At 35.5% G+C, this 16,809-nt stretch overlaps 2 protein-coding genes across 24 annotated transcripts in view; one reads left to right on the forward strand and one right to left on the reverse strand.

Annotated features, from left to right (window-relative positions):
* epg5 (ectopic P-granules autophagy protein 5 homolog (C. elegans)) overlaps positions 1-16,809 on the reverse strand; it is a 1,176,376-nt gene that overhangs the window by 255,336 nt on the left and 904,231 nt on the right. The window lies entirely within an intron of this gene.
* Positions 1-16,809, forward strand: part of arid3c (AT rich interactive domain 3C (BRIGHT-like)) — a 225,781-nt gene that overhangs the window by 121,879 nt on the left and 87,093 nt on the right. For 11 of the 23 annotated variants that reach the window (XM_087252706.1, XM_087252699.1, XM_087252705.1 and 8 more), the window contains 2 exons: positions 3,082-3,717; positions 13,698-13,784. In XM_087252706.1, the coding sequence (XP_087108832.1) occupies positions 3,166-3,717; positions 13,698-13,784 (639 nt within the window). In that variant the 5' untranslated portion in view covers positions 3,082-3,165. 23 annotated transcript variants of the gene reach the window in all.

Genomic DNA, 16,809 nt, shown 5'->3' on the forward strand with positions numbered 1-16,809 from the left:
TGTAATTCAAAAGATAGATTTTTTTTACTCAGTATGATGAGCAAACATTAATGATAAAACAGTACAATTTAATTTGTTGCCTAAATCGCACATCTTAAAATTAAATCTGGTGTTCTTGTATTTTCAGTGAGCTGTTGCTTACAGTGAATTGTTAATCATTCTGTTTCGCACAATTCCTCAAATAAAAAAGCACAGAAATGGCAACAGATCAGAAGAACATGAGTAATTCCAGCATTATGGATGTGACATTTGCAGTAAAAACTCAAAACATACATTCTCTGAGAAAGTCTATGTTTACATTATATTGAGACATCTGTTTATATTTTCCTAAAAAATTCACCACAGAGTTGAGAGATCAGAAAAATATCAATCTCTAAACATTTTTTGTAGTTTAAATGAGGGAAATAAACATGAGTTATGGATGTGACCAAAAAAAGTTTGCAAGTTTACGGTTTACAACATACTTTGTAGAAATTCTGTGAATTAAACTGCACAGCCCAAAAAACAATGCTAATCAAAAGGATAAGAGTTCACAAAAATTATTGATTGTATTTTATTTGACATTTTTGCATTTATGAGGAAAAAGTTTCATTATGGATGTGACATCTTTTCGTTATGGATGTGACAGATGTGAATTTGCCAATTGTGTGACTTTGGTAAATCAAATATAATTGTTTAAACCCATTGACAGAGACATGTTTGAGTATTTTAAAAGTCCTGTAAAATAATTTTTTACACAAAAATATAGAAAAGATTTCGATATTTTGGTGGAAACTTATTTTTTCATGGCAAGGTTGACATTTGCATGGAATTGCTCACTCATATACTTTTAATAATAAATGTTAAAAAAGGCTAAAAAAAAAAAAAAAAGCTTAATTAATTACATTTTCCACAGTCTATATCATCACATATTTATATAGAAACTGTCTTGTCCAGAAACACGTATATATTAAGTTGGCTATAAATGTAAGCATGCATTTGTTTTGAGGGGCAGATTATTATTTGGATTAAATTTTGCATAGGGTATACAGTAGGCAATAGCCTACTTTATCATTTGCGTTTTACGCACAAAAAGCTCAAATTAATCTCAGACATATATCTTTCTACATATAAACAATTTGAACTGTTAAGCTGAGAGTTTTTGGTCTAAGTTAAAACGAAAACATTGTCAAAACGTTGAGCTTGAAATAAAGTTTAAAGCGGCGCGTTTGAAGAGGAGCGCGCGCAGGAAGCGGCTCAGCTGTATTTCTGTTGGCTGAGTGCAGACCCTGCCCTGATTGCCTTATATCCATGTCTATTGACGTGTAGAGAGCAGATGGAGGCAGAGGGACTGATCTGATCTCTAGTCCTCAGAGGTCATTCTCGCTACAGTTACAGCCACTTGTTGCCAAATCGCTCCGAGAGCGCGAGCGCGTCGCGAAACCGTTTTCGAAAAGAGCGATTTCTTTGCGTTCGCGGCACACTTCTAGATGTTAAGACTGGACTACAACCACTTCTGACTTTGTTTGGGGAAAAAAGGTCACTTTTGAGCACATTCGTCGCATTTGACGGGAGAAGCATGGTTGACAACACAAGCATAGCGACTAAATCTGCACTGGTAAGCACTCGCTTTTGCTCCTTGGGTAGAACTGAGGGAACGTTATGTTTATTGTGTTACATTAGTTTATGTACTGTATTTCATTGTTTAGTGCACTTATCTGCTGTTTTAGCCTAGCGAATGTTGTGTTGGGCTACAATGCACACGCTGCCCTTCGACCTACAGCTACAGTAGCAACGCAGCGAATATATATAGGCTACATACATACATGCATACACACACACAACTGTCATATTTCTGTCACTAAATTATTCGAGGTCGGTTCTGAAATGTTAGCTTGCATTTATTTACAGCTTCATTGATGATGACCGCCAGGTAGTTTGTGTAATTGAACTTTTTTGTGGAATCCTTTTCCCTGAGAAATCACTATTCTAGCCCGGAGACAGACCTGCAAAGTTAATTTATCCTGTCAATTGTGATTAAATTATTATTTGATCGGTGTAGGCTAATATTAGAAACAATATTTTAACAGTTCACCAATGTTTAATTGCTGCATTACATGTAATACATTGGCGCCGAGCTGGCAGATTAGCTCACTTTTGCCGACTAATTTGTAAGTGATAAAAAAAGCAAAAAAAATATAAAAAAATAAAATCAAGTAAACAAAACCGGCAAGTTAGTGACAAATGAATAGATGAAAACAAAGTTATGACAGCTAAGGTTATGGAAATATTTTTATTGACACTCAGTCTTGTGTTTTTCCTTTTCGATCTTTAAATAAGCCACAATTTTTAGGCCTATAGGTTAGTTAACTATTATAATATTAATAGGCCTATTGCAATATTAAAAAGACTATTCTCGACTAAAGATTCGACAAGAACTTGATTTGCATTACATATTATGCAAACATTTTAAAGAAAATATTGCTGAACCATAAAATGTATGTAATTGTGTGTGTGTGTGTGTGTGTGTGTGTGTGTGTGTGTGTGTGTATACTGCCTAGGCACGTCGATGCTCTCTCAAAATGTCATTTGGCGCCACTAGATTAGCATTAGCTAAACAACAATTAGGCCTATCGAAAATTATTTTTAAACCAATTAATACATATTCTGTTTCTGTTAAACATGTTAAACTACAATAAAGTAGCCTAAAATATTAAGTTTTTATTCTTATTGTACCGCCTGAAGTAGAAATTAACATCGCGCGAGAAACGTCAATACTAGCTAACGTTAACTAACTTTACCTTGAGTTTTTAGCCTACTGCTTTAGGATGACAGGAATTCTGGCTAACTTAAAATAAACTTTTGTACTTGGTAAATGTGCCATCTATTTTTATGACGATTGACACTCTGTACTTCAATGTGAAAAACAATATGTAACAGCTACTTTTCTCCCCCATCCCCCACAATTTTTGGCGGGGGGGTCAAGGTATTCAAAAATGCTCTCCGACTCTCCATAACGTCTCATAATTCGCACACTTCCCTCAAAACTCGCCATAATTCAGCCAAAAAACTATAGTAACTTTAGCTTTGTGTCGCCCACAGCAAGCCGCTTTCTCGTCGGCGAGCAGCCTTCCTCTGCTGGTCAGCTCCCCCGGCGCGCACGGTCAGTCGGGCGGCGGCGGCGGGATGAAGCTGGAGGCGGTCATGGAGAACCTGCAGCGGCAGCAGGCGGCTCGACTCGCCCTGGAGGAGAAGCTCCGCCAAGCCGAAAAGGAGAAAGACATCAGGTCTATGGTAGAGTCACAGATTCAACAGCAAGCTCTGGCTTTTCGCCACTACCAAGCAGCCGTCAGGGGAGCGTTCGCCGCGGGAGTCCCGAACTCGAGCTCCGGGCACCCGCTTGAGCGCAGAGCCGAGTCCGATATCGATGATGAAGATGATGAGGATGACGACCCGGAGCTGGACCGCGGCATGGATGATGAAGAGCGCGACATGGACGAAGATGACAGTATGAACGAGGGTGGAGGGGATGAAGACTTGGAAGGACCCCTTGCTCATTACCCACCTCGCCACGCTGTTTATCCAGGTGCCGGTCAAAGTCCAAAAAGTACCCCGATACATCTGTCCAGAGTCCAACCTCCGTATCCAGCTCCCAGACAGGCGGAATCGCCGAGTGCTTTGGCTCCACAAGCGCAGTCGCAGCACCACGAATGGACTTATGAGGAACAGTTCAAACAGGTATGTCCATCACTGAGACCTGTAGTTTAGTAATGTCCTCTCATAACCATTGAATGTGCACCCTGGTGAACTGTTTGGTGATTACTAATGTGCGAAGTTTAAAAGCATGAAGTGAGATTGGGTTCAGTTCTATGAGAAACTCTGTGCTGAAGTTCCAGCATCTTTCAGAACTAATGTTACACGTTTAGTCATCATCATTAGGGAAAAAATGGAAGCAGCTCAATTCTTCCTTCGCTGAACATCATTGCTTTATCATAATATGATATTTAGTGTCGAGACACTTTCATTATGCATTTACATTATATTACATCAACACACAATATTAGCAGTCTGCATTGCAAAAGTTTAATTGCTGCTTATACTTTAATTAAAAAATGTAACTTACAACCTGTAACAGCAACTTGCAAGCTAAACATCACATTTTTGCTTTACTGATCATTTCAGAAATGTCCTAAAATATCTAAATGATTATAGCAATTTTATGATTTAGGTCTAAAATGTGCTTTGAAGTGTGCACAGAGAACAAATGCTTTCAGATTACTAACTGTTTGTGAACATTCAGGTTTATGTGCAAGAATGCTTCAGAGTTATGCTGCAGCAGTTTAGTTCCACTGTTTTCTCAGGGGATAATTTAGAGCGATATACTGAGAGTGAGGCTCTTAAGCAAACACAGATCTATACAGAATGAGCCTGGATGGACTTGTCATTCCTTATTTATGATAGATCATTCAGAGGCCAAATGAGACATGCACATTAGCGGCTGCATTAGTGTAAGCACTGGCTTAACGTAAGGTGTACTATGTAGTTTGAATAAGAACAGCTGCTTTGAGCGAAAGTCAAGAAAACTGAGAAAAATAATTCATTTAAAGTCTATTGAGGAAATTCAATGCAAAGGTATACTTTATAGTGCAGCTGTAGAGTTTTTGTTTTGATTTACAAAGGATAAAAGATACGGATTAGTGTATTCATTTTTATCATAAAAAAATGAATGTCAACTACAATGTTTGTGTTAAAAAAAGAAGAAACTCTGAGAACATTGTTACGCAACACAATTAATGTTGTTTTGCAGAAGTCTAGGACATGCATTTTGTAATCGCTCTTGAGCTATTTAGACAAATCAAGTGAAATGCAGAAACAATGAAAGGATGCCGATGGCATTTGGTAGACTGACTGGAGCCAGTGTACTGCCTGTTTTCAACACTTTAAAAAAATGTCTAAATGCTATAAATGCCTTCTTGAAGTAAGAAAGGCTGTTTAGAGGAATGTAAAAATAGACATTAAACTCCCTTTTGACCAAATTCCTGGTGTCTGTATTTAGGAAAGTAATTAAACGCTAAATACAGACTACTGGTTAGCTTTGAAAGAGCTTTATAAGCCAGCTCGTTATGTTTCATTTTTGTTTCTGTTTGAAATTCTTTAATCAAAACTAAAGCCAAAATAAATAAACGACTCTTAATGATGAAAAGCTGTTGTGCAACTTGCAGTGCATTTCTTTTTTTAGTCAAGCCTGCGCTGGATGTGTGTAGTTCTTCTATTTACACTGATATTACAAATGAGTCATTCATCAAAGGAAAACAGAATAGATAGGACAGAGCCAGCCAGACAGGGAAGGGTCGGAAGAGACAAAGTTAAACCTGTTGCCATATGGCCATTTATTGTCAAAGAAACAGCAAGGGGAGAGAAAAAAAGCAAGTAGTTGCGTAGAGTTTTGGCAGGAATGCAGGAAACTAGACCTGGTGGCATTCCAACCTGGCTCCCTCCCAATAATGCTGGGATATCCCTCTCAGGCTGCGTATGGGTCGGCTTGAAGCCAAGCCATTACGAAATAGGAACAAACTGCATACTTCAGTACAGTCTAGCCAGGCAAATATATCTAAGCGCGTGCGCATGTGTCTAGAGAATTACATCTTACACCGACATTGTTTTACACTGAAATATTTATTGCAGTTTTATATTTATGTAGTGTTTAAATGTGTGCACATGCATTGAAATAGCTGATTTTTTTATTTATTTTTTTGCATTGCACAATATGTGTTATTAGCAATATTGCAGGAATGTTTTACTGAGGTTTTTCCGAGTTTGAAAACAAGATGAGAATAGTAAACTGTGTTGTTTTTAATCAGTAAGTAAGTACAATTTTTAAATATAAATTTTTTATATTAATATGATTTAAAATCCAAATAATTTTGGCTATTGCAAAACTGATCATTACTCAAATCTTTATGGTTAAACCATACTTTAAAATGTATTTTAATATAATTTGTTGCTCAAGAAACCACTATTGCTGCTTGATATTTTTTGTGTGTGCGTGTAAACCATGATATAAAGGATTATCTGAATAGATTGTTTAAAATTCTGTTATTCATTATTTTACAGTATAACATTACAGTATAAAATTTTGATGGTATGATAACCATGCATAAAAATATCATGGTATCACTTTATTGTGATTACTGCTCTAAAATATATTCTTTTTAAATGTCTGGTAAAAACTAAAACATTTTTCTCCTTTGAAGCCAATAGATTTTATTTTGAGAAACATTTATAATATTTTGGAGTATGAAACATGTCAGGCTAAATAATTAAAATAAATCATTGACTTCTGCTGTCATCATTACTTACAAAAACACAGATTTCTTTACAATTTAAAACAGCATCTTTAGAGATCTTATCTGCTGGAGATACTGTTGTCATAAAAACTAAAAAGCCTTACACATACCTTAGGAATGGTATAGCAGAAAATGTTGGCAGTTTTAAAACCTTGACTTTTCCAAACCGTGTTAAACCTTGAAAATGGTTATTGTCTCATGCTTCAATTAATCAATTAATTCATCAATTAAGCATGCTTATTAAATAAAACAATATTATTAAATGATTAATATTAATACTAGTTAATATTTAGCAGGCTTTATCTCAACCTATTTGAAGCATCAAATGTTCGCTAAAATACAGAGTGTACTTTTCCCTCAGCAAATATCGCTCTTTTGATTACTCAGTATGACCTCCACTTTAGTTTCTGGGCGTATGTTTGATCCCCCTTCTCTTTTCCTCTGCCATGTTTTGCAAACATAAAAAACTCACAGAATGGCTTTTTCCCATAACAAGGCTTTTACAGGGCTATAGAGGGGGCTGGGGAGGGCTGAACGGGGTGGAGGAAACCCGGTGGTGGTGTTTGGTTTCACCACATAAGCTTGTGGAAAAGAAGGTTTCTCTTTCCTTCTCCAGCCCGTTTTAGTAAAATTAGTCTAATGTATTGTTTTTTGACACTGAGCGTATTAACACTGAACTCTGTTTGTTCTCAGAAGAGGCAGATCAGCACTAAATCCTGCACAATGAACAGCTCCAAACCCTCTTTTACATTTTAAAAAAGGAGTTCAGGGCTGTTTATTCAGCACCTAATGGTGACCTAATTTACTCGAAGTCACTCACATTTAAGCAAAACATCTCTTGGAGAAAATAGGAAATGAGGCAATTGTGAAATCACTGAAAGGAAGACAAAGTTCCCCCCCAGCCAGGAAGGTGAAGCAGTCTTTGTGGTTAAACAAACGTTGTCATTGGGAAGGGGTTTAAAGATATGCACCTCTTTGTTTTGCTGAACACACACACACACACAAAACGTGTGGAAGTGAGAGACAGAGAGCCTACATGAAATAGCCTCTACAGTTAGTCTGTTGATATACTTGTATGTCCTGTCCTGAATTCTTCTCAAGTAACACACCTCAATTTAAGCCCATTATTACCATCATAAAAATGCTCGGAGCCCCTTCTTTGAAATAGACACGCATGCGCACACTCTCTCTCACACACAGCACACACAGTAACTCCAGTGTCAACATAAGACATTCCTTAACTTTACAGGCCTGCTCCACCCCTATGGTCTCCCGTTCTGTTTGATTGCACTGCTTTGCTCATATGTTTTGGGGTCTGGAGAGCCATTAAGTTCCACAGCATGCAGTCTCAAGCTAAAACACATGCATGGAGCCAGTTCTCCATATGGCACAAACGTTGTGATTTTTTATTTTTTTTATCCAGCAGCACTGTCATTAGCCTTGTGCGGTAGAAGCTAAGGCAGGCCTTCTGACAGGTGTGGCGGGTTCATTTTGGACGTGTGCTGTCAGTGGAAATATTTAATAGAATTCCAGTCTTCTCAGTTTTAGATCACCTGCTTTATCTGTGTCCACTTGGTGAGCTGTTATAAAGTCCATGTTGAACATGTCATCAGCTGCCAGTTTTGAAGAGATCTGATAATCCTCCTGTGAGCATTAAACATACTGAACATTCAGAACGGGTCACAGACCCACAGCTAGAGCTACATCAACATCTTGCTCACTGACTGCACTAACAGAAACGGTGACACATTTTTTCTCACCTTAATCCTGTGTTTGTTTCTGCCTCAGTCATTACTCATACTCTGATAGTGAGTGATTGCAGGTTGTTGTTGTTTTTTCAAGCTGGAGATGTTCATAAATTTGTGCATTCAAAATCAGATTCAGATAATACCATATTAACCAGAATACAAACAATAACATTGCATTAGCTGATGTTAGTTAATTTATTTACATTTATTACAGTAGTTATTCATCTTTATGAACCTTATTTAATGAAAAATTAACTAACGTTAACAAGCATGAATTCAGATTTTAATATTGCATTAGTAAATGTTAGTTAATTAATATACTGTATGCGACACGAGTATTGTTCATTCTTAGTAGTGGAGTAACGGATCTCAAAACTCACGGTTCGGATCACATTATGGGTTTTTTAGTTACAGATAAGACCATTTTTCGGATCAGCCAAAAAGAGAAGGAGACAAATGTAATTCGCTTTCCATTTATTACAAAAACAGTACTGCAAGACACTTGTGGTTTAAACAAACAGAACTTAGAACCTGTAATTTAATGATAATAATCAGCTAAATAAAAGTACATAGTAAAATGTTTAGTGCCCTGAAAAATCCCTGTTACTACTACTGTTGCTGATAGCGCTAATTGTATAAATATAACATTATAATTTGTATGACCCATTTTTTTTTTTGTTTAATTTTCAATAAATGATTCAGTTATTTACTCATGACACTTCATGTTTCATTGCTAGATGTGTCATTTTTGAAGAATTATTCAGTGGCTTATTTTTGATGGCTAGTTGATGGCCACCTATTGGTCAAATAATGTAATTGCTGCCTACAACTTTAATTTTTGAACATCAAGTTAAATGCTTATGATGGTAATTTTAATCTTTACCGGTCTTTATCAGTGGTTTTATCTGTTTTTCAAACTGTAAACTGCTATCCCAGTACTTCTATGTTATTTGACTGTAACTTCATAACTAAAAGACTAAAGACTGAATCTCTTTCTTCATTTTTGTGTTTTTTAGATTCAAATGCATTGTTTCGAAAGATTAATTAACATATGCAAATCACCATCATTTATTATTAGTAGTATTATATTTCTGAGAAATCGGCTGTTTTAAGGAGTCAGAGTGACAGATTGTGTCTTTTTGTTGGATGTCTCTGACATTATATCCTTTAATGTATGTTCACCAGGGAACAGCTATCAGTAGTGTGTTAAAATCATTTTTTGAATGCATGCATACTTTTCACTTTCGCTTTAAAAATCACAATTATTATATAATTAATGCTAAATGAAGCGATATTATGCATAGTTGCATACTATACTATATGTACAGTTGAAGTCAGAATTATTAGCCCCAGAATTATTAGCCCCTTTTTGAATTTTGAATGTTTAACAGGGCAACGCATTTTCACAGTCTGTTAATATATTTTCTTCTAGAGAAAGTCTTATTTGTTTTATTTCGGCTAGAATAAAAGCAGTTATTAATTTTTTTAAACCTGTTTAAGGGTAAAAATTATTAGCTCCTTTAAGCTATATTTTTTTCAGTAGTCTACAGAACAAACCATCATTATACAATAACTTGCCTAATTACCCTAACCTGGCTAGTTAACCTAATTAACCTAGGTAACCCTTTAAATGTCGCTTTAAGCTGTATAGAAGTGTCTTGAAAAATATCTAGTTTAAAATATTATTTACTGTCATCATGGCAAAGATGAAATAAATCAGTTATTAGAGATGACTTATTAAAACTATTATGTTTAGAAATGTGTTGAAAAAAATCTTCACTCCCTTAAAAAGAAATTGGGGAAGAAAATAAATGGGGCTAATAATTCAGGGGGGCTAATAATTCTGACTTCAACCTTCAACCTTCACATATATGTATAGTGGGATTGTCAAAAGTAACAACTTTGGTACCAATAAATATTGACATTAAAAAACATCTGTTTCCCGCCAACATTTGAGCACTGCACTGATAAGCATATTCTTAAACACTGCTGATTGGCCATTGTGTTCACATTTAACAGATATAGTGTTCAAGAACATGCTCAACAGAGCTCAAATGCTTTCAGGGAATAAACATTACTTTATTTATACATTTATATTCCATTACTATGGCATTCTTTGTGTTTAGCTCATTCTAACTTAACACATCACAATTGTGTTTCAGTTTTGATTAATCATTCAGCCCAGGCACAGATTCACAAATTCAGAAGCAGATGTATTAGTTTTTGAATTATAGAGTCTGCTGTTAAACTGAGCTAAATGTTTATCTTTCTACGGTGGGCAAGTAATATTATATTATCAGTGCACTGCTGAACACTGTTGATTACAACAACAAGCTTTTTACTTTATTTGACATTTTACTATCACTGCATTGCAAATATTCATGTAAAGTTGGTCATATTGCCTCATTCTATTATGTAAAGTTTACAACCTGAAGCACATTTTTATGTTATCTGACTACATTTTTACAATGCATAATAAAGAATATGTTTGCCTTGCTGCTTTAATGTATATGCCACATTTAAGAGCAGAAGTCACAACACAATGAACAAACTCAGCAAATACTAGAACCTCCTGCTCAACACACACACACTCACTTCCGTTGTGTTTATAAGAGCTTAGAGTAAGAGCATACTATTACTGTTTTGTAGTGGACTGTAATACATACCATTACCCTGTTAATGGTCTCCATAGCTTTTCAACACTTTGCCCTTAATCTGAAGAATGAGGTGTGATTTCAAGCAGTTGTGTTCAGACCACATGGCATCATTTAGACACACAATTTAGAGTGCGTGATTTCCTGAACGCCAGAGTCAAGTGATCAGAAGGTGGCCCATATGATTCGGATTTTGGAATATTGGAATAACAACTAGTCCGAATAGTAAAAAGTGTGTTTTTTTATACACTTTGAATTAAAGATTAGTTGAAAACAGCATCACGCATAGCTTCACGAAGTTTAAGAAATGCTCATTCACATGTTATCTTAAACATGAGAATATAGTTTATTAGTAGTGAGTCATTGTAGATTGATTTCACAATACACTTTGTGATCATGGTTACCAGACATAGTCTATGCAAACATTATGTCCAGGATATAAACAAAACATTCTGTTCCCTTCTAGTCTATATACATTACCTGAGCCAATAAAAACATTTTGTGATTGTGCGGTGACTGAACTTTGACATCCATGAAAATGGTGCGATAATCATGCAGGGTTTTTCTTCATATCGAGTGCAGAAATGTCATATAGGATCATTAGCTGTGCATGTGATGTATTGTTTTAGGGTCATTCACTGCACACACTGTGCAAGGTTCATCATACATTTCTCATGGTAGTTGAAGTAAATGAGCTATTAATGGACGCACAGAGACGTTTTACCCTCAGTCCGAGAGTAATTGCCAGTGAAGGAATGCGTAATCTTTTGCAGTGCGTTTAGGCTAATCTGAAGCTCAGCAGTTTAGATCATATTGCAGCAGCGGCTTGATGTTTTGGTTTTCGGTGCTACTTAGAGTGTTGTAATTTCTGCTTGTGTCAGTGTCAGTGCAGTGAGTGTTAGATGGCAGCAGGCAGCAGCTGAGGTCTCATGTCATCAGTCCTGGCCCATATGGCCTCACGTGTCAGCGTTCATTAAGGTGAAGAGTTGTAATGAAAGATAGCAAGGAATCAAGCATTGAGTGACTTGGGCTTACGGTCAGAATCAGATACTCTCTTTACAGGATTAGCTGCTTCTGCACATCCCCCCCATCCTAATGATCGCCCACACACACAAACTCACACACGCGTTCTTTGTGTTTATATGAGTTTATTACTGCATGGTTGGTTTGGTCAAGAATTTAGACACATCTATATAATACACAATCATATATCTTGGTGTGATGCAACAAGTTTGCAATGACACAGTTTGTCTGACCACACCGAGCATGAAACTGCTGCGTAATGTAACACAATCATATCCTGAAGATGTGTTTAATGTTAGGGATGTGCAAAGCGGACTACTTGGTGGCTTGGCTCAATGTCTAGCTCGCTGTATAATTAGGCCATGCTTATAATGAAGTGGTTACAAACTGGCCATTGCCAACAAATGAAAAGGTTTAAGGGGTCTTAGTGGTTTTCTTCTAGAATAAAAGTTCAGTATATGACATGTGATAATATATATATATATATATATATATATATATATATATATATATATATATATATATATATATATATATACCATTTTAGGGACAAAATTATTAGCCCCTTGAAGCTAAAATTTTTTTCGATAGTCTACTGTACAAACCATCGTTATACAATAACTTGCCTAATTACCCTTACCTGCCTAGTTACCCTAATTAACCTAGTCAAGCCTTTAAATGTTACTTTAAGCTGTATAGAAGTGTCTTGAAAAATATCTAGTCAAATATTATTTACTGTCATCATGACAAAGATAAAATAAATCAGTTATTAGAAATAAGTTTTTAAAACTATTGTGTCTAGAAATGTGTTGAAAAAAAATTAAACAGAAATTGGGGACAAAAATAAACAGGGGGTCTAATAATTCAGGAGGGCTAATAATTTGAATATATATATATATATATATATATATATATATATATATATATATATATATATATATTTTTTTTTTTTTTTTTTTTTGTACAGTAATAAATAAATTAATAATATTTATAGTACATTGTAATCATAAAATTAATTCAATAATATAAATCATATAAAGTTTTAGTCAAAATATTTGGCCAAATTTTTCATTTCTACAGCAAATCTTTTTTTTTAAATAATTATTGCATTTATTTATTTATCTATTGTATATTTATTCATTTATCACAGATGGTTGTAGGAGTTGTAGTTGTAGGCCTTGTAGGAGCAGAAGATAAATACAATTTGATAAAAGGTGTTATCATATGTTGTGGCCATAGCTGCTTAGAACAACAAAACAGATTTATTTTTGCTTTTACTGTTTTTTGCATTACACCTGATTGGGATCTACTGTCGGATGTTCATTTTTGAATTTGTGGAAAATGTCAAAATCTGATTTTAAATGGAAGATAAGATTTTGTCTTTTGGAGATATCTTTATGTTAGTTGTGTATGTCTTTGTAAAAGTGTAATGCTAGTAGTAACACCCTTTTCCTCGGCTGTTGAACCATTTATGAGATGGAGGGCAATCTCAGCCTGACCCATTGAGTCGGATTCAAAAATACACACGGGGCTAAAGATCACATGTAACATTAGTAAATTAGCTTGTTGCTTAATCCCACAGGAGACTTTTGGATAATGGAGCACAGAGGGGAGCTTTTTGGGGTTGAAAAACTAGACGTATTAAGAGAATAGAAATGGAGAAGAATGCAAGAGCAAAATTAGGGGTGGAAAGAAAAAAAATGAAAGGCTTGTTGTCTGTGAATGTGAATGCAAATATCAAAATTTTTATACCTAATCCAACTCACTTGCCTGTTAGTGCATCGTCTGCTACTAAAGCAACTAACACTAGAATGCTTTGTGTTGTGAACTTTACTTTGTTTAAAACAAATGCTGTCTTTTTTTGCCAGCTTCATTAGCATGAGTCAAATGTAGTTGTTTGTACGTCTCAGTCTGTGATTTGAGTTGTGCCCTTGACATGTGTTCAGTCAGGCCAAGGCAGCGGGCCAGGGAGGAAGCTGAAAGATTCGAGTGTTGCTTTCGGTGGCGGTGGCTCTTCGTCTCTGATTCAGGAGGTCAGTAATCACCCCCACCCCCCTATTCTTCATTTCTGCTTCGTTCAGATTGCACTCACACCCCCTTTTACTGGCCCCGGGCCTCTCTGTAACAACCCTTTCACCCAAACAGTAGTGACAGTCTGGAGAACTTATGCCTGTCCTGATGACAACATTATAAAAACAAAGACCTTTTTTTTTTTCTTCTCGCTGTAGATGAAATAATAGTGTGCAATCTTTGTTCATACTACAGTGTTTTAAAGGGACTCAAACCAGAAAGTGTATTATTTTTTTAATTCAGTGGTATCCAAAAGGGCTGCACGATTAATGGAGAAGATTGTGTGCGTATTTTATCTGTAAAGCTGGTTCTTATCTCATCGGTAAATCCCCAGCATGTGCTTTCAGGGTACACAGAGCTGTAGTTTACTGACAAGCTATGCAAAAACAAATTCATATTCACATTTAATAATTTAATGAAAAATGTAATAATTTAATTTAATTGGTCAATGATGAAAATGAAGGTAATCGTTCTGTGCTGTTTGCGCATAGCTTCTCAATGAACAATGGCTGTCTTTCTGCTACATCTGAAAGCATGTGGAAATACCACATTTAAAAATGTTTTTTTCTCCAAACTCACTTCAAAATGTCAGTCGGGTGTTTAAAATAAATCCTTCTGTGAAATGATTCTGTAGTCGTCCGATGATTAGTCATGCTAAAACAACGAAAGCAGTTAAATCTTCTGTTTATAATGCAACACTATGGGGATTTCCTGAGTTTTTATTTCGTGGATGTTTGGAGTTTTTCATGTGAGAGTGCCCTCTGGCCTTCATGACAGTCGCAGTTTTTAATTAATCAAGATTCAGAATAGGGCTGCACAGAATTTTGTTTCAGCATCGATATCCCAATAGAATTCTTTGCAATTGTCACAACGCAGGATATGCAATGTTGAGTTAGTATTATAATTCATCATTTGCATGCGTTTTGGATGCCTGTGATTGTGTAATGACCTTAAAAGCATAAGAATTTAACCATTTAACATAAGAAATTGTACCATTTGTGACTTTAACAATGATTAATTTCATTGTTGTGCTTAAATACTGTTAGACTCGGAAAACGATAAAACAATACTCCAATTGTATCTTTTCCTTGATTGTATTCATAGATTGTTATGCATGAAAATACTCACAACACACGTAGATACAGAAATGCACTGCAAATAGCACAGACCACATCGAAAATGTTTTAAGGGACCCCCAAAAATTTATTAGGTTTTATGAAGATGCACTCCCACTACAGAATCAAATTGAAATTGTTTAACAGAGCAAGGAATTTTTCACAGTATGTCTGATAATATTTTTTCTTTTGGAAAAAGTCTAATTTGTTTTATTTCAGCTAGAATAAAAGCAGCTTTTAAATTTTTAAACAGCATTTTGGGGACAAAATTATCAGCCCCTTTAAGCTATATATTTTTTCTATAGTCTACAGAACAAACCATCATTATACCTTAACTTGCCTAATTACCCTAACCTGCCTAGTTAACCTAATTAACCTAGTTAAGCTTTTAAATGTCACTTTAAGCTGTACAGAAGTGTCTTGAAAAATATCTTGTAAATTTTATTTACTGTCATCATAGCAAAGATAAAAGAAATCAGTTATTAAAAATGAGTTATTAAAACTATTACGATTAGAAATGTGCTGAAAAAATATGCTCTCCGTTAAACAGAAATTGGGTAAAAAAAATAAATGGGGGCTAATAATTCTGACTTCAACTGTATATTGCAAAATATACAATGCTAGATTTTTCCAGTATCGTGCAGCACTAGTTCAGAATTCATTTTGATTCAGTTTTGATGATCGTGCGGCCCTAGTATCCAGTGTGGTTTTGAAGACCTTTGGCTTTTTGTTTTTAGGACAAAAAACCCAATAAGGGCATGTTGACACAAAATATTGTTTATTTATTCGACTACATAGACATCCCTTTGTTTTTCTATGGACACATTCTAGTCAGACACGATTGACTGTTAAATTTGTGTCTTTTGCAGCGTTTCTTGTTTGAAAGTTATTCTAAAACAATTAGATTTGATTGTATGTATTTAATTTTTTTAAATGAAAAGGTCATGATACACAAGTTTTAACTTTATCGCCACATTTTTAGGATGCTGTTGATGCAAATGATGTCAGACTCAAGTTTCACACTACATTTTCTTAATTATAAAAAACTCAAAACATTACAATTATAATTCATTTATAAAAGTAGAAAAATAAATTTTGGAAATCAAGATGAGTAAATAATGACCAAATGTTCATATTTGGGTGTGGTTTGTTAGCCTCTGGTTTTCACAAGTAGTTGTAAAACACATGCATGAACGCAAACACGATTCCTTCATTCCAGTCAAGTATGTATTCAGCAGCAAATACGTTAGCAAGCCACTCGTGAGACAATGTAATGTTTGTCTTAACTCCAAAGTGTGATACTATCAAGGTCCAATTTAATCCAGTTGCTGCATTCATGAATAAGTGCTACTCAACTGACCGGCCAGTGCCCTACATAGTTCACAACCCACATGCGGCATAGAAGGCCTGCTTTGTTTTTAATGGCCGGCAATGAATTCAAGGGTCAATTAGAGCCTGAATTCCACAGGCATGTGATACAGCATTCCCCACCTTCATGAAACAGAGCTCAATTACAGCGAACGCTTTAATGCAGATGACAGCTCGGTTTTCCAGCCGTTGATCATTTCACTCATTTAAGAAGAGCAATTTTGGTAGTTTTGCCATTGCTGTCATTGACTTCCAACTGGCGTCCACACCTACCTGCTAAAAGATTTGTAGGTCAGTAAAACAGATCCTTTTGCTGCTGGTGCCATGACAGAGGAGAAACAGGCAACAATTAATATAGGTGAAACGGCATCAGATGCCTCTGGATCCCAAGGATTGTTTATTTTACAGATTTTGCCCTGCACCCAGTCCCTTTCCGCCTGCTGTAAAGATGATTTATCAGGTCTGAAGGGAACTATGAAATATTTGAAATGAAAACAAGCTTGTG

The sequence above is a fragment of the Danio rerio genome, chromosome 5 (assembly GCF_052040795.2).
Source record: "Danio rerio strain M-AB ecotype USA chromosome 5, GRCz13ab, whole genome shotgun sequence".
NCBI classification, from domain to species: domain Eukaryota; kingdom Metazoa; phylum Chordata; class Actinopteri; order Cypriniformes; family Danionidae; genus Danio; species Danio rerio.